General features: G+C 41.0%; 1 protein-coding gene across 2 annotated transcripts in view; it reads left to right on the forward strand.

The window, feature by feature from the left end:
• Window positions 1-18,434, forward strand: part of cdk14 (cyclin-dependent kinase 14) — a 715,009-nt gene that overhangs the window by 30,130 nt on the left and 666,445 nt on the right. For both annotated transcript variants that reach the window (XM_034173976.1, XM_034173975.1), the window contains exon 2: window positions 2,819-2,850. In XM_034173976.1, coding sequence (XP_034029867.1) covers window positions 2,819-2,850 — 32 coding nt within the window. The remainder of the gene's footprint in view (window positions 1-2,818; window positions 2,851-18,434) is intronic.

The raw sequence follows: 18,434 nt of genomic DNA on the forward strand, positions 1-18,434 counted from the left end.
TTTATGTTTTTGTTGAGTATATATTGCTGTTGAAAGGATTATTATTAAAATTTGAAGCAGATTTTGAGATTAACCATTTTTACTAACATCTATAGAACAATAAAATAAAGCACTTGTTCAATGCTGGAGGATAAAATGACAAGGTAAAATCAACTAAAAAAACACCAATGACATGACGTACACATTAATTCAATTAATTTTTATGCAGTTACATTTTAACTAGCGCATTGCCCATGGGGATCCACAGGCTCTAGATTGGGTAGTGTTTATAAAATAGGTAGTGGACATTTTTCAAGGGTGGTAATAAACTGCAAAGTTTCTATAATGAGTTGGAATGGCATGTGGATCAAGAATGTTTTTAGAACCTTAGACATCAACAGTTTTTAGAAGAACTCAACCCTTTTATTTCCTATTAATTATATAATTTTTAAATGTTAATGTTAAATGTTAATTATTAATTATTTATAAATTGTTTAGGTTCTTGTTATCATACACACTGATTATTATCTACATTATAATAGCCATGTGGCCTCTGAGTGTGTGCGTGCATGTGCATGGCATCGATCATTCACCCTATTGACGTATCCCATAATCCCTTGCGCGCCAGAGAGTCGCTGCAGTCGAACAACATAGAGAATCCGCATGATGACAATTGTAAATGAATATTATACTACAAAAATGTAAATGTAAAGGACAATAATCAAGACGTTAAAGAGAAACTTCACTTTCCCCCAGAACGACATGATCAGGAAGCGAGCGTAGCTCACAGCAGCTCCCATTGAAAATAACAGACAACCTGTGATTCTCGCATGTTTCCATAAAATAAACACAATAACAACGTCTATAAACCCAGAGAATATATTCATGAGAGTTTTAGGCACAATATAAAAATAGTTTTATGTTGCAATGTTAATAGTGTTGTCCGTGTGCAGCTGTTAAAGTGCAGCCCAATCAGAGCGTCTCAATGCAGTTCTCAATGTTACTGAGATCTCACAGTGTGGCGACCTGTTCGAAGTTTTGCGGGATTTGAAACGTCAATAGGGCAAATGGCGAAACTGGGGAGAGTAACCGTTTTGGTATGCATTTGTATTATGGGTCAGGGATGAACGCTACGATGAATGTTACATTTTGGTGGCGTTAAGTTACTCATGGCAAAGGCAACATGACACTTAACTGAACTAACTACACATTTGAACTACAAAAACACAATAAATCAATAACACTAACAACACTGTTAAACTAACATGAACCACAATAATGACATTTAAAAACCCCAAACTCCCATGGTGCATTGCAGCACAACAGCCATTGTTCACCGTTGTTAGCTAATATTGCTAATTTCTCCAATAATATTAGTCCTATCAAATTTCCGTTTTCTCAGCGTTCACCCTTGACCCAAAATACATACATACCCAACAACAAATGTCTGCTCTCCCTTGTTTCTGTTTCTCCATGATCAAAGCCGCATGCATGCACGCACACAGAGGCCACTTGGCTGTTATAATATACATTTAAATGAGCAAATTCTTGGTTAATATGAAAAATACCCCATTGATCTATCTCGTCAATAATTACTACTGTTGCTTGCTGTTATATGTCCGTAGAAATTGTGCTATGTGGCCTTGTAACATCATAGTGTACATTATTTGATCCAGGAGGCCAGGTTCTTTGTTGCTTATTGTTCATTACTGTGCACCAAAGAATAACATTGGTGCCAAATTATATCTTCCAAGAGATACGATGAGCACACAGTCCATCAAGATTCTCGATTAAAGCTCTGTTGTTTCCAGATTTAAACTTGAGAAGTGCAATGGCATGTTCTGTGTTAATGATCCTAACTACAAAAGAATTTGGCAATTTGGAGAGTATCCTTAATTGTGCGAATAGCATTTTTGTTTTTCTTTTTTTAACGTATCCTGGGCAAACTTAAAGTGTGAATTCAACTCAAATGTTAGTCTTGTAAAAGTTGCAGAAATTTGTTTTTTACTCATGATTCAATAAAAATTATATGCAGAGTAAATGTAAAAAAAAAAAAAATTCACAATGGTTGGGTAACACTATGAGATTAAATGAAATTGTCTCAAAATTGGCAAAAATAAGTGACATATCAGTTTCACCCATTTGTGACAGTGCAGGTCCTCTGAAAGATGAAAAAAAAAATGCAATAACTTAGGGTGGTCCCTTACTTGTTTTGGGCAGTTTACAATTATGAATCAATCGGGTCGTACAGTTTAAAACATTCTGTATTTTGTTACATTGTGCCTCCAATATGGATCTTCTTCCAAAAATAAAGTCCACTGTGACACAACTCCTCCGCGCCTTTCCATGTGAAAACACGGCCACAAAGTGCTTTGCAAGGATGCCTCACTTGTTGCCATCCAAACAAAGACTCACAAAGCAGTGGCAGGCACTTCCATGCAAGGTGCTGACATGCACGTTGGAAGAAATCTGGAGTCACGTCTTGCTCAAGAAATTGCATACAGTAGCAGCCTGAGATTGGATCAAAATCTAATACAAAAACAACTGTGTTTGTTGCACCTCTTCACCTGATTTAGATGCATATTATAAAGTTAAATCTGGCAGGTGTTGTGTGGAGTCAACTTCATTATGCTGCAGTGGGCGTCTTAAATAACAACTGTGCCGAACCTGCACAGGCAAAGATTATTATCTGCTTCAATAAACACAGTGGATTCTTGAAAAATTCCTCCACTGAAATTCTGCACTGCTGGGCTCCTTTTCTGTCTTTAGTTTAGTTCTGTTCAGTTTTCAACCAGTCTGTATCTGATCTGCTGTCTTTTTTCTTTTGTTTTTTTTTCAGCTTTCAAGAAAGAGGACAGCGGCTTTGATGAGGTAAGCCAAAAACAAGTGAAATTTGCTGAGCTTGTGACCTTGCTTGGCCGCTTTGACACATGCACACACATACATATCTGCCCCATCCCACATAACCAACTTTGACTGGATTAAAAAATTTCTCTGTTGAACAAGATGGAGCAACAAAATCTGTTGTATCCACAGGCAGGGGCGTCACCATGAGACAGTTCCCCTGGGTGGCGTGGTGGTGTCAATCGCGCTACATGAAACATGCACGTTGACAGGAGAATCTTGTCTGGATGCTCAGGCTGCAGCAACTGTACCTGCATTTCGACCTAAAGCAGTGTGCTCATTTAAACATCAGGCTGTTTGAAACCTTCCAGTGTTTTGTGTGTAAACCACAGTGGCATTGCTTAATGAATAAGTGATGCACCTTCAGGAGCCTTTGTTGATGTGGCAGACGTGTCGCTGCTGTGGTTGGTTGCTAGTTGTACTCTGTCGACTTTGTCTCCTGAGATCCAACGCTTTTCTTTGAGACAGATTGAAGGACAGAAATATTTATGATGATGGCAAAAGAAACAGCTGATGGTATGTATGACAGTGAAAAATTCTCAAGTTAGCTTGTTGGTCTTGTGTGTTGCAGTTGGTGTAAGAAAAATAAGATGAGGGTTGTCCCATTAACTTATACATGAAAGCTTGTCTATAATGTGTGTGATTGTTGTTTCAAAGTTTTGTTGTTCCTAGACTTTTGGATGGATGATGGATGAATCCATCCCCTCCAGTTCCTTAAAACAACATAAAACAATAATCATAACCCAAGCTAAAGGGGTATGTAAGAAGGAGAAAATAATTACTTTTTTGTTCAGGTCGACAACCGTGTGATATAACTGAGCGCCATTGCCACTGCCATCCAGTAGATGGATCAAAATGCGTAGAACACTGCCATCTACTGGCGCCTGCTTATTTCACACGGTTGTCGAATCACAACTTAACAAACAGACTTTCTGGTTTTGCAAATGCCTTTTTTTTAACAAATGAAAAAAATGACATATTTTACAAAAGCACATTTATTTGTAAACACTCCATCACACATGTTACATTAACTTGTGTTGATTTTACATAGAAAGAATGAGTCAACCAATCAGTGAGCAGAGGCACAGTTTACCCATAATTCCTTTGGGCATTTGTGTGTTAATGTTAAAACTTCAGAATTAGTACATCTTCTTCTTTGTCTTTCGGCTGTTCCCGTTAGGGGTCGCCACAGCAGATAAATCGTTTCCATCTCACCCTGTCCTCTGTATCTTCCTCTGTCACACCAACTACCTGCATGTCCTCCCTCAGCACATCCATAAACCTCCTCTTTGGCCTCCCTCTTCTCCTCCTGCCTGGTGGCTCCATCCTCAGCATCCTTCTCCCTATATACCCTGGGTCCCTCCTCTGCACATGTCCAAACCATCTCAGTCTCACCTCTCTGACTTTGTCTCCAAACCGTCCCACCTGAGCTGTCCCTCTGATATGTTCATTCCTAATCTTGTCCATTCTTGTCACTCCCGAAGAGAATCTCAACATCTTCAGCTCTGCCTCCTGTCTTTTTGTTAGTGCCACCGTCTCCAAGCCGTACAACATAGCTGATCTCACTACTGTCTTGTAAACTTTCCCCTTCACTCTTGCTGATATTCTTCAGTCACAAATCACTCCTGCCACCTTTCTCCACCCACTCTACCCTGCCTGCACTCTCTTTTTCACCTCTATACCACACCTTCCATTACTTTGAACAGTTGACCCCAAATATTTAAACTCATCTACTTTCACCAATTCTACTCCTTGTAACTGCACTATTCCACTGGGCCCCCTCCCATTCACACACATGTACTCAGTCTTGCTTCCACTGACTTTTATTCCCCTTCTCTCCAAAGCATATCTCCACCTCTCCAGACTTAACTTGCTCTCTACTGTCACTACAGATCACAAGATCATCTGCAAACATCATCCATGTCCATGGGGACTCCTGTCTGATCTCATTTGTCAGTCTGTCCATCACCACTGCAAACAAAGGACTAAGAGCTGATCCTTGGTGTAATCCCACCTCCACCTTGAATGAGTCTGTCATTCCGACTGCGCATCTCACCGCTGTCACACTATTCTTGTACATGTCCTGCACTACCCTTACATACTTCTTTGCCACTCCAGACTTCCTCATACAATACCACAGCTCTTCTCTTGGCACCCAATCATAAGCTTTTTCTAAGTCCACAAACACACAATGTAACTCTTTCTGGCCTTCTCTGTACTTCTCCAACAGTATTCTCAGAGCAAACATTGCATCTGTAGTGCTCTTTCTCTGCATGAAACCATATTGCTGCTCATAGATCTTCAACTGTTTTCTAAGCCTAGCTTCTACTACTCTTTCACATAACTTCATGTTGTGGCTGATCAACTTTATGCCTCTGTAGTTACTGCAGCTCTGCACTTCACCATTGTTCTTGAAAATAGGAACCAGCACACTTCATTTCCACTCCTCAGGCATCCTCTCACTTTCCAAGATTTTATTAAACAATCTGGTTAGAAACTCTACTGCCATCTCTCCGAGACATTTCCATGCCTCCCCTAGAATGTCATCTGGACCAACTGCCTTTCCACTCTTCATCCTCTTCATAGCAGCCCTCACTTCTTCCTTACTAATCTCTTGTACTTCCTGATTTACTCTCACCACATCATACAGCCTTTTCTTGCGCTCATTTTATTTATTCATCAACTCTTCAAAATATTCCCTCCACCTTCTCAGCATACACTCCTCACTTGTCAGCACATAACCATGTGCATCTTTTACCACCCTAACCTGCTGCACATCCTTTCCAGCTCTGTCCCTTTGTCTGGCCAATCAGTACAAGTCCTTTTCTCCTTCCTTACTATTCAACTTCTTGTACAGCTTGCAATATGCCTTTTCCTTTGCTTTTGCCACTTCCATTTTCGCCTTACACTGCATCGTGTACTCCTGTCTACTTTCTTCATCTCTGACTATCCCAAAACGTTTTCGCCAACCTCTTTCTCCTTATGCTTTCCTGGACCTCTTCATTCCACCACCAAGTATCCTAGTCTTCCTTCCACTGTCCAGATGTCATACCCAGTACTGTCCTAGCTGTCTCCCTCACCACATCTGCAGTACTTTTCCAGTTGTTCAAAATTGTTTCCCCTACAACCAGTGCTTCTCTCACCTGCTCGCTAAATTTCAAACAACAGTCTTCCTCCTTCAGCTTCCACCATCTGATCCTTTGTTGAGCTCTCACTCTCACTCACTTCTTCTTCTTTACCTCTGAAGTCATGCTACAAACAACCATCCTATGCTGTCTAACGACACTCTCTCCTGCCACCACCTTACAGTCTCTGATTTCTTTTAGCTTGCATCTCCTATAAAGAATGTAGTCCACCTGTGTGCACCTTCCTCCACTCTTATATGTTACCCTGTGCTCCTCCCTTTTCTTAAAGTAGGTATTCACCACAGCCATTTCCATCCTTTTTGCAAAATCAACTACTATCTGTCCTTCCCCATTCCTATCATTGAAGCCATATCTACCCATTACTTCCTCATCACCTCTGTTCCCTTCACCAACATGCCCATTGAAGTCCGCTCCTATCACCACTCTTTCATGCTTGGGCACACTCTCCTCATCTAACACACTCCAGAAGTCTTCTTTCTCCTTCATCTCACAACCTACCTGTGGGGCATATGCAGTGATGATATTCATCATCACCCCTTCAATTTCCAACTTCACACTCATCACCCTGTCAGACACTCGCTTAACCTCCAACACACTTTTAACATACTCTTCCTTTAAAATGACCCCAACACCATTTCTCTTCCTGTCCTTACCATGGTACAACAACTTGTACCCACTGCCGATGCTCCAGCTCTTACTTCCCTTCCACTTGATCTCTTGCACACACAATATGTCTACCTTTCTCCTCTCCATCATATCAGCCAGCTCTCTCCCTTTACCAGTCATACTACCAACATTCAAAGTCCCCACTCTCATTTCCACCCTTCTAGTTGTCTTCTTCTCTCGCTGTTTGTGGAAACGTTCTCCTCCTCCGTCGTCTTCGCCCAGCAGTAGCCCAATGTCCACCGGCACCCTGTTGGGCAACAGCACTGGTGGCGGATGTTGTTAACCCGGGCCATGACTGATCCGGTATAGAAATTCGATTCTTAGTCTGCATAGTTGGGTTGGCTTGTTTTACACCGGATGCCCATCCTGACGCAACCCTCCTCATTTATTCGGGCTTGGGACTGGCACTCACAATGTACTGGCTGCACACCCCATGTGGCTGAGTTTTCAGAATTAGTACATGATTTTAAAATTAACAGATGTGTTTACACTTTGTACAAATGTCAGAGTTGACATTAATGCAGTTATTCTGTCTGGATTAATTTGATTTATAAATCAAAACCATGAGTCAACCTGCCTTCCTTTTCAAGACGTCTGCCTCACGGCTGGACCACTGTATGCTGTGAAGAAAAATGACGCTCCCCTACAGCAGTGGGCAGGGCACACAAAGACAGAAGCGCTGACGCATTGGCTTTGTGATCAACTTTGATTCTATCAGAAGTGTTGGCGGTGCTTAAACTCAAAACCGGCTTGTCAGTAGCTGAGAGTGTACCGGAGATGATACTGAAAATGAGCGGTTAGCTGTAGCTTCTGATAATTTTTTTTTTTTGGTGGCTTATTGGTTTATTGTTCTAAAAGATAACTTTTCAGTTAGCTGATTAGCGGTTATCAAAGCTAACGTTTTGGTTAGTGGTGCCCACCACTGATACCACGTTTGTTCAAGATTGTCAAAGATGGCTCAAGAAGTTACAGTGATGCTTCCAAACACACCTCGATTTGCTATTCAGGATTAAATGGGAAGGAATGCCACTCTGTAGAATCTGTCCATTATCCGTTTCTTTGATTTTCAAAGCCTCAGTCTGTGGCTACCAAGGCCGCTGGTGCTTAACTATAGTAGGTATATATTATGTGGAAATCACACACAGACTGAGCATGATTCTATATTTCCCAGCATGCACGCACGTCCATGCATCTCTCCGTTCCATCCATGTGCATTTGTCCACGCATACGTTTATACATACATCCATCACAATCAGGGCTTTGACCCAGAATTTTTTGCCCCAACTAATTCGTTCCAAACAGAAACAGTGCTTTAACATTTTGGGTTTTGGGTTCCACCCCAAAAATAATGTTCCCAAACTGGTTAATAGTATTCCATGTCAACTGTGGGACACTGAAAACACTGTATATGTCAGACCTGTATGTGGCGCTGTAATACTCCCACGAAAAATGAAGAAGACAAGAGAGCGCAATGGAGCAGGCAGTACAAGCGAGAACTTTTCAAAATGGGACACTGAGTAAAATGAAGACTTTTAAGAGAAAGAGGTTCCGCACTGATCCACTGAAATGGACATACTGTGTATTTAAAGAGAAGCACTGTATTTCTTGTATTTATCAAAGACACGGCGCTGTGTTGCTCTCCTCCTTGCAGAGAAGCCTACTCAAACCCACTGCTGCCCATTGATTGGCTCAGCAGCTAAAGCTACATTCCTCACATGACCATTCATACAGTTTGACTGTTTAAAAGATTAAAACCATTCACACACTGAGTAAATATAAAGTCGGATTCATCATCACAGCCTGACAATAAGACGTCTTTGTTCTGGAACATAATGTCTGGGAAATACTTTAATCATCATGGAAATTACTGAAGAAACGCAGCATTTTTAAAGAAGTCCCTTAGTGTTTGTCTGCTCAGGGTGTGTTTCTCCACTTGAACCAGAGAACCCCAGCACTTTGTCCCATCAACAAGAAAAATTAGTTATTTTCAAAGCTGAATTATATTCCAGCCAGCATTCAGCCATCTGAAGTATCTTCACTGTTTTGCTTGTGACAAAAATAAATCCCATTTGATCCACCAAGACAAAAAAAAAGGCATCATAATGACCTGAATAAATCCATTGTTTTTAAAGAAGTCCTGGGATGTTTGTCTACTCCAGGTGTTTTTCTCAGCGTGAAACACAAGACAGTAGCGCTTTGTCCCGTCAACAACAACCAAGATAAAAAACAGGCGGAAGTAAACCTCACCGGGTCTTCTTATTTTGTCATGTTTATTCATGGTTTGCAATGAACCGTTTGGGTGTAGAGCATTAATGGAGTCTGATGTCCTCACCGGGTTATTGTAAATGGAAATCTTTTCAAGAATGAAAAATTAACTGTATGAACCAGTTCGGGTCCATTGTTAAATAAATGATTCTACTCGGAACATAAAAAATTACGTTTCTGGTTTCATTTTTGTTCCTAGCAAAGTATCAAAAGTTTCTGGTTTTCGTTTTCTTGCCACAAACCAGTCCAAAGCCTTGGTCATATTGGATGGATGGCTGAACACGTACATGGAGGGTCACGCACATAGACAGAGTGTCGTTCTACATCTCCTGTCCTGGTGTGGCAGGCATGAGTTAATACCGCATATGTCCTTGTATGAAGTTAGAAAATGTAGAAAATATCTTTTTAAATTCATTTTATTTTATGTATTCATTTATTTTTTTTTGTGCCACACCTATGCGGAATACTGTGCTGACCCCTTGTGACAACAGCATGCATAAATTAAGCTTAACATCACTGGTTGTCTGCGGCTCAAGTTGTCAGGTCCCGTCTGAAAGCATGCACTAATGTCATATGTCACCACACCCACCACACCACAGAACTCTGCTGGATCCTGGATGGTTGCCATACAGGTAGTCAACCAGTGAATTTCCCACCCCTCGAAAGTAATCAAACGTAGCCATCCTCTTGTTCATGGCTGTTCCCCTCATAGTGCAAGTGATACTCATCTTAGTCTCTCTCAGCAACTGTTTGTTTGACAGAAAGTCATTCCAGTGGTGCAAAAGGAACCTCCAAAGAAACCTCGTACCAAAGGCATTTAATTATTGCCTGAATGACTCAATAAATCCGTAGCTTTCAAATATGCTGTCTCCTTATCCAACAGGGTAAAGTGCTGTTAGTAATGATACTCCTGAAAGTATAGTTAAGAGCTTTTTGACATCCTTTATGATTTTGTCTTTTTGTGACGGCATCTGTCATTAAAAAGTCCTGATCAGAACATGTCCGGCTCAGTCTGAAATTTGCTTTTTTGGAAGAGAAAAGCTTTGAGCTGTTGTACTGCAACCTCAGCTGTTGTGGTTGAGCTGGAACATTGCGTAAAACTACACTGTAAGATTTTCCCATTAAACAGACTTTGGCAAAGTCATTATTTTTTATTTATTTATTTATTTATTTATTTTTGGCAAAAGGAGACAAGTGCTCAGAATTCAGGGACTTCACATATACTTGGCATCAGGGCTGTTGTGTGTTGTGTTTATTTCTGTAATAGTGTATATAGGCCATGTTCTTGAGCTTCATGGGACTTTTCTGGTCAAACAACATCGAGCAGACCATTTGTAGAAGTCTGTGCCATGGGAATTAGCTTGTATAACTTGCTATAAATGGGCCTTGCTGCCAAGGAAGAATGTAAAGAATCTGAGAGAGAAAAAGGCTCCTTCCTGTCCTGCAGTGTGATGTTTGGAAAAGGGGGAAGAAGTTCCACCGGAATCTCAATGACTGATTACAGCTGTAGTATAGAAACAGATTTGCTTTGAAACAGCATCACGTGCATGCATTTATTCAGTGTGTCTAACGCCCCTATTCCACAGGGCACCGTTGCATTACGATCCCCTCCGATCCAGATAAAGTGCAAAAAAATGGGATGAAACGGCTTACTCAGGCTGGCTTATAAAGTTAATACCTGGCAACTGGCTTGCTTATAAAGCGCGTCCCAGGTACAGTAACTTGCTCAGAAACGAAATTAAAGCTGAACCCAGCTGCATTCTCAGCCAGAACTGCAACAAGCACTGATTTTTGGTTCAAATTTTTACCCCGATGGAGCACAATCAAACAAATACCAAGCTGTACTCCCTCGGAATCACTGTTTAAACATGTTTGAACATGACTGACACTCTTAAGATGACAAACATCCAGATGTGACTACACAATAACACTGATTTGGTGAATCAGGATAACGTTTTTGAACAACTCAAAAATTTCACTCCAATTTCAAAATCGGTGCAGATGATGGCCGCAACTACTGCATGTACCAAGTTTGTTCAAGACTGACAAAAGATGGATCAGGAAGTTACTGTGATGCTTCAAAACGCACCCCAATTTGCTATTTGGGATGAAACAAGATGAAATGGCGATGTGTGTAACAGGGGCGTAGGCAGAAATCATAAAACGGGTGGGCCCAGAAAAAAATGAGACGGGCCCAACCTTTGGGGTTGTAGGTAAGGTGTAGGTATTATAATACACCGTTTGAAAAAGTATGCCTCGTTTGGACATCGCAAGCAACGTTATCACTTAGCCTACAGTGCTGGCAAAGTGAGCACACAGATGCGACACGTCAGACACAAGTACTCTTCATGGATAATGCCAGCTGCAGTGCAGCGCCACACACACACACACACATACATTCAGTGCAAGTCTGGTAGCCTACTTGGCTCAGCCTAAACCCAAAACGTCAGTAGTTATTTAAATAAGGCATTGTTTCAAAAATGAATTCCAAGTTTAATGATGAACACATCTCAGCCAACTGCACAGACGCTGTGTGCACAGTTACACAGACGCAAAGTGTCAGACACAAGCACCCCATGGACAGTGCAAGCAGCAACGCAATGCTTAGTCATGTAAAGTCCTTTAAAATAAAAATTAAAAATATATCCACAACATGAAAACAGGTTGGCTCAGCGGCCAAATTAAAAACCATCAGAACGGACACCAACATGATTCGTGGCAGTTGCAATATAATATTAACAATAAGGCCTATTTAGAAGAAAAAAGTAATTAATGGTCTCACACTTACATTTGATGAATCCTTTTAATGCTACAGCAGGAGACGATGGGGTTTTTGTTGAACTCTCTTATCACGTCATCATAGTCCAACGATTCGGTCAGTTCTCTTTCAAGGGAAAGCACGGAGAGTGCATTCAGTCTGTGAGTCAACATGGATGTTCTGGTGGACGTTTTTATCCACGAAGTAGTCAGCGCTATTCTTTGCAATTACTATAGATGTTTTAAGGCTGTAAAACCCCTCACTACACACTTTTCTCAAACAGGCATTAACATTTTCTCACTTTTCTCTCCTGTGTAAACACTCTCTTTTTTCTTCTGGGTGAGAAGATTATAAACAGACATACGCAGAACACAATGTGCGTGCTCTCCCCTCGCTCACTGCCTCCGGAGGTACGGATGCAGGACCCGCAAAGAATCCAAGTCCTCTCTCGGTGGTCACGGAGCTCTGCGGCTGCGGTCAACATCCGGATCAAAACAGCGAGCGTATCTCTGGACCTGTTGCCAGATTTGGAGCAATTCCGCACAGCAGACAGGAGGAGGTGGCCCGCTGCTGCATGTACCGAGCCCGCAGAAAGTGCATCGGAGGCAGTGAGAGCAATCGCAGTGATGCCGACCGGTGCCGCGAACGGCCCGCCTGATAAGGACGCAGAACACAATGCGCCGTTTAAAAAAAAAAAGCATGCAAAATTGCACTAAGAAATCCGCGAAAGGTGAACCGCGTTATAGCAAGGGACCACTGTACTCTGAAAATGAATGAATAAGTATCACAGAAGATGAACCAGATTTTTTGGCAAAATGTATTAATTGTCGCTCAGTGCTAATGCAATACCATATCATAGGAATACAATGAGGCAACAACAGGTGAATGTCTCATTGGATGGGGCGGGCCTGGCTGACAAGTGGGCGGGCCCAGGCCCATCCAGGCCCACCCTTGGCTACACGTAAGGTGTGTAATAGGGGTATAAGAGAAAGTTTGTTTGCCTTGTGTGCCTGTTGGACTGATTATTATGGCACATCAGAAACTATGTGCCTGTTTAAACCATGGATGGACAGTCAAACATCTGAGTTACATTCAGACAGCATAACCTCCTTCAGCCATGCAAAACCTCCTTCTCTTCTTTTGTAGCTTGAGTCTTGACTTTTAAGTTGTCTTCCAATCACCTGCTCAGTTTTGTTAAAACCATATTCTTGATGTTTATGCAGCAAGGAACATACCACTTCCATGTTGGAACACAGCATTTTCAGCTTCTTTTGCAAAACCCAGACCCAATACACGAAGGCCCTGATTTATGAAGATCAGGTACAATGAGGCGTACTAAACTATGCAGGCATTCTAAAATTTTGAATGTTGGGTTGGTGAATGTTTTGTGGGTGATTTACTAAGAATGTGTGTGCACATGACAGCAGGTGTTAATCTGAACATGAAACTCAATCAGCCAATTGCAGGTGTATGCAAAATAAGAAATGTTATTTATTGAACATTTACCAAATCAAAAATGAATGTGCCTTAGTTGGGCTACTATTTCCTGGGAGATGCAAGGTACTGTATGTAGTACAAGCCTGGTTTCAGCACTACTGCTGTGGAAATCTTGTGGATTTACAGATTAGTTTGGGCTTTTGTGTGTGTGTGTGTGTGTGTGTGTGTGTGTGTGTGTGTGTGTGTGTGTGTGTGTGTGTGTGTGTGTGTGTGTGTGTGTGTGTGTGTGTGTGTGTGTTTTTTTGGAGTGGAGTAAAAATTTGTGGAAGCAGTTAGCAGTGATGAGTGAAGTGGTTTACATTGGCTGTGAGGGAAAAGCTGGGTAAAGGGGTGACTACATGTCTGCCTTTTTCGTAGATCACATTACTTATTTGTTTGCGGGTGGTGTGGAGTTTACACATAGTTTATTCCTGCAAACATTGAGTAAATCAGGTTCTAAAACTGTCATTCATTGCTGTGCGAATAATTTGATCAGTTTTCTCCACATGCTTCAATAAAGTGTTTCTTCACATATTACTTGGTATAAAACTGTCATGTCTGTTGATGGAGCAGAAGCTGTGTCATCTTCAGCAGAAGGCAGTTGTTTTTCTGTTAACTAGCATGGCATTTAATTCATTGAAATATTCAATATTCCGTTTCAGCATGTTGAACTTAATATTAAAACAAGAAGCTTTATCTCTGATGGCTGCTTAAAAAAAATCAACTTTTTTCTGACAGTATAGCTTAATTTCTCTCTGTAATATCACACATTATTCTAGTTTATATAACGGCTAAGTGGATCCTTGTCATTTGATTGGTGGGTTGTATGTCATGTGACATAGATTATTCGTACCATTTGCAATTGTTTCATTTATCGTGCAATAGTTATTTTTAGCATGCAATTTTGGCTCTGTATGGAGGCCAAGTGGTTAATGCGCTTGGTTTCAGTGCAGAAGGTTCCGGGTTCAAATCCCACCCCTGCCACATTTCTCCATGTAATGTGGAGTTGCGTCAGGAAGGTCATCCAGCGTAAAACCTGTGCCAATTCAACATGCAGATCCACCTTGGATTTGCTGTGACGACCCTGAGTGCAAAACAAGGGAGCAGCCGAAGGGACTTACAATGAAATGTGCTATTGCACACTCTGACCACCGCGCATGCTGGTGGAGTTTGTTTGGCTGACAGACGACAATTTGAAGGAGCTAATTGACAGCGCTAACTCTTAGAACACAAAACAAACAAACAAACAAAAAAAAAACAAATCCACTACACTGTAAACCGTCTGGAGGCATGAAGAGGATGAAGTTAGGATGAAACCCGGGTGTGCTGGTCTTATTTGTTGTTTCGCCACTACGTTATGAGACACAGTGTGGTACGCGAAGTGTTTTAAAGCACTCAGAGAGGCTATACAAAACAGCAGACTAGCTGCTCATAGCTTCCAGCCCTGATATATCAAAAATATGGGGACATGATTACCAGTACGCATACAGATTTGTCTTGTACCGGTGCGGCAATGATACCGTGACCTCGTATAGACCCTAGTTGTCTTCAGGTATCCATGCATTTGATTCTGGGAAGAATAATGTAGTATTCAAAGTGTATATAATCTGCCTGGATAGCCGTTGGGACAGGTATCTGTTTGCCTAGCTATTGGATAAAAATGGTTGGCTACAAAATTGTGCACAAACCTGAGGGTTGTCAAGAACACGCATTTATTACAAAAAGCAGCAACTTTAACTTCAGTGTGTTCTGCAAGCTCTGCCAAACAGATGTGAACATTAACCAGAAATTGTGTGCTTTTGTCAATTTGGCAATCCTTTTTGTGCAGCAACGTGGTTTCACTGCACTTAAATTATTCCAAACTAAATAAGCTCACAATGTGCTTGACTGTGCAGTTCCAAAAATGTTTTAACAGGTGATTTTTTTTCCATGTGAAATCAATAAACTAAATATGAACATAATAATGGGAATCCAAAATTTGAACACGTTTTTCTTCATATTTAGTGCAGATTCAAAGTGGGGAGATAAAAATACAAACCATTTTTTTTCATTTATGATAGTTAAATCTTTCTTCTTTCTCTTTTGGGCCCTCTGTTTTCTGACACACTCTGTTTTGTCTTTGTCAGCATTGAACTTCATTATCTATTCTCAGACAAAGTGGATCAGAATAAATGAAAGTGTTTTGGTGTTACGATAAATTCTTAATGTAATGAATGCGGTCTGTAATTAGCAGACAAGCCATTAAAGCAAAATTCTGTCATTGGTTCAAGACAAAAATAAATTGCTGAATTCTCTGGAAACGTCTTCAAGGGGGAAAAAATTCTCTTCTCTGGACCAGATTAGCTTAGAATTACATTATTATTTTGTGCTCAAAAATTCACCTTTTTAATGTCAAAATGTCAAAAGATTGCATTATTTTCAGCTGGTTTTCATTATTGATAATCACCTCCACAGCTTCCAAAGTTGCACCCAGTTCAAATGTAGGGGAAGTGCAGAACAAAACCAGATGAAGATGCATAATGCTTTGCAGCAATCTGACATTATACGGATTGTAACTCCTCATCAACCGATCATCTTTAGCATATTTGCAGAGAATGAACAAGTGATCAAATATGAAGAGGTTAACTTAATGAACACACTCATACGCAGACTGAATTCCTGCAGACTTGCCTGAGGTGTAAAAGTAAGAAGTGTACTTCCTTTCCAGTTCTTTCTAAATTATGTCACACCAGTCGCAAAAAACAGAGAAATGGGAAAAGCACTTTGGAGCAAAAATAAAATGAGAACTACTTACCATTATTAGAGGTGGGTAATCCCCGGCTTCAGTGAGGAAAAGTTCCAATCACATATTTGTTTCATCCATCCATCTAATTAGTTCAACTCTTAAGCAGGTAAATAAGTTTGTCAGTGAAGTCACCTATCACCTCATTTGTGCTTCAAACTTCACTCCAGTCATCATCTATCTCAGCGACAGATAACTGAAGCTTTTGTACAACAATCATTTCCACATAAATACAGCATTATTTCATCATAAGACGGAGGAAGCGATCAGAGCGCAGCAGCTAGATGAGCTGCTGCTGATGCCTTCATTGCGCCTCCGTCATTTGAAAGCGTCAGTAGCAACTCACTGATTATCGCCTCATTTCTGCTTAAAATGGCCTCGTTTCTGCTTAAAACTGACTTTAGAATAATTTAAGAGGTTTTACTTTGTCATCTGATGGTTAAGAATCACATTATTCTATTTGATCGCTTTGGGTGTACAGACTCAGTCTCAGACGAGCTGCTGTGGTCCCAAATTATGCATGCGCAGTGAAGTCAGGGTGGACCCATTTTTAGGGGGACCGTTCGGTCTGCAACACCGGGATTACCCTTTGACCGTTATAGAAGAATTGCAGGAAGAAAAAAATCAGTTTGTTGAAGGTGGCTCCCACTGCATTGCTACTAATTGAGCTCATGTCTCTGGGTCTGGTAGAAACCTATAGAAATAAATACTGTGTCTTTCATTTATCCATTCTGATTGGTGCAGCCAAACACTGAACATGTAGCCACTATATGTCCTTAAAGCGCAAGAAGCAAATATTGAAGCATGTAAATATTGATTTGCTCGCTGTGCCAAACAGAGCAAACTTTTTTCCCATCAACATGATCATGTGACCTAATGACATCACCTGTATGGAGTGAATGCATGTTTTTCCATTGTTCCCTTTTCTGGTGAATGTTGTCTTGTTTTGTGTCTTCATGTGAAATTTAGCATGCACAGAGGGTAAAACGAGTGACTCAGATTCTCTTCAGTATATGTTTTTTGAAGTTAATTTACTGATGCTGGTTTTGATCGTTTTGAAGTTTCTAATCAGTGGTGCGTGTTGATAACATTCCCTGAAATGACAAAGCGAGAGCTGCTGATAAAGGGGCACACTGGTTAGCGCTCTGGGGATCCGTTGGCTTTTATGTCTTACATGGTTGGTGACCTTGACATAAACTCATTTCAAAAGTGTTGTAGCCGAGAGCACGAGAGATGGAGAAAAGCCATTACGATGTATCAGTTGGTAAATCGGCAGAGATGAAATGGCTGTGATAAAATGGTGTGACGGGTTGAGGCGGGCTGGAGGCAGGTCAACCTGTCGTGTGGCGTACATTCTCACGTTGATTAGGGTTCTCCCTCAAACCTTGATAACAGTGTTTATGCCTCATGGCTGAGATCGACTCAGTCGGCCATGGGACGTCACATTTCCATGTCAAACCTTCTGTACATTATCACAGCCTGACGTTAGCTTTCAGCCTAATCTTCCAAGAAAGGCTTGTGAAAGAAGGGGTCAGAGGCCACATGGAATCATGATAAGAGGTCTGTCAATGTCAGCCGCTGTGATGGCGTAGTGATTAGAGATAAAGGAGGCGGACTAAGGAAATGCTCTGTTAAAACAAGGTCTTTTGAGGTTAAACCTTTTGTATTGGCTTCCCAATAATCATTTCCTGCGGGGGCGGTGGGTCACTACAGCAGCCAGGTGATGTGGGTATTTTTACAGGCATTCGGGCTACACTATTAACTGAATTTTAGCCATCAACGCGATATGAAGATGCACGATGAACACACCACAAAAGACTGCCTAAAACGTGATGAATAAGAAAAATCATTGTCATCATTGTGTGCTGTCACTGTGTGCTTGAGCTTAATGTTTTTTTTAATGTGAGTAAAATGGGAAGCCCAGGAAACAAGATAATGAAAGTACATTCTCCCATCATGAACTTTACGTGACGCTGGAATAGGCTTGTGTCCGTGACCATGTTTGAGTAAATGATGATCGGTGGATGGTGGGAAAATCATGGAGGGGTATGAAATTTTCATCTTAGGTGCACGTCCACTGTGAGAGACATAATCTAAAAAAAGAATCCGGAAATCACAATGTATGATTTTTTTTAATAATTTATTTGTATGTTACTGCTGCAAATAAGTATTTGAACCCCTACCAACCAGCAAAAATTCTGTCTCTCACAAACCTGTTAATTTTTCTTTAAGAAGCCCTCTTATTCTGCACTCTTTACCAGTATTAATTGCACCTATTTGAACTTGTTACCTGTATAAAATACACCTGTTCACACACTCAATCAATCACACTACAACTTGTCCACCATAGCCAAGACCAAAGAGCTCTACAAAACTGTAGACCTGCACAAGGCTGGGATGGACTACAGGACAACAAGCAAGCAGCTTGATGGAAGACAACTGTTATGATTATTTATTA

Source organism: Thalassophryne amazonica, chromosome 7, assembly GCF_902500255.1.
Source record: "Thalassophryne amazonica chromosome 7, fThaAma1.1, whole genome shotgun sequence".
In the NCBI taxonomy this organism is placed as follows: domain Eukaryota; kingdom Metazoa; phylum Chordata; class Actinopteri; order Batrachoidiformes; family Batrachoididae; genus Thalassophryne; species Thalassophryne amazonica.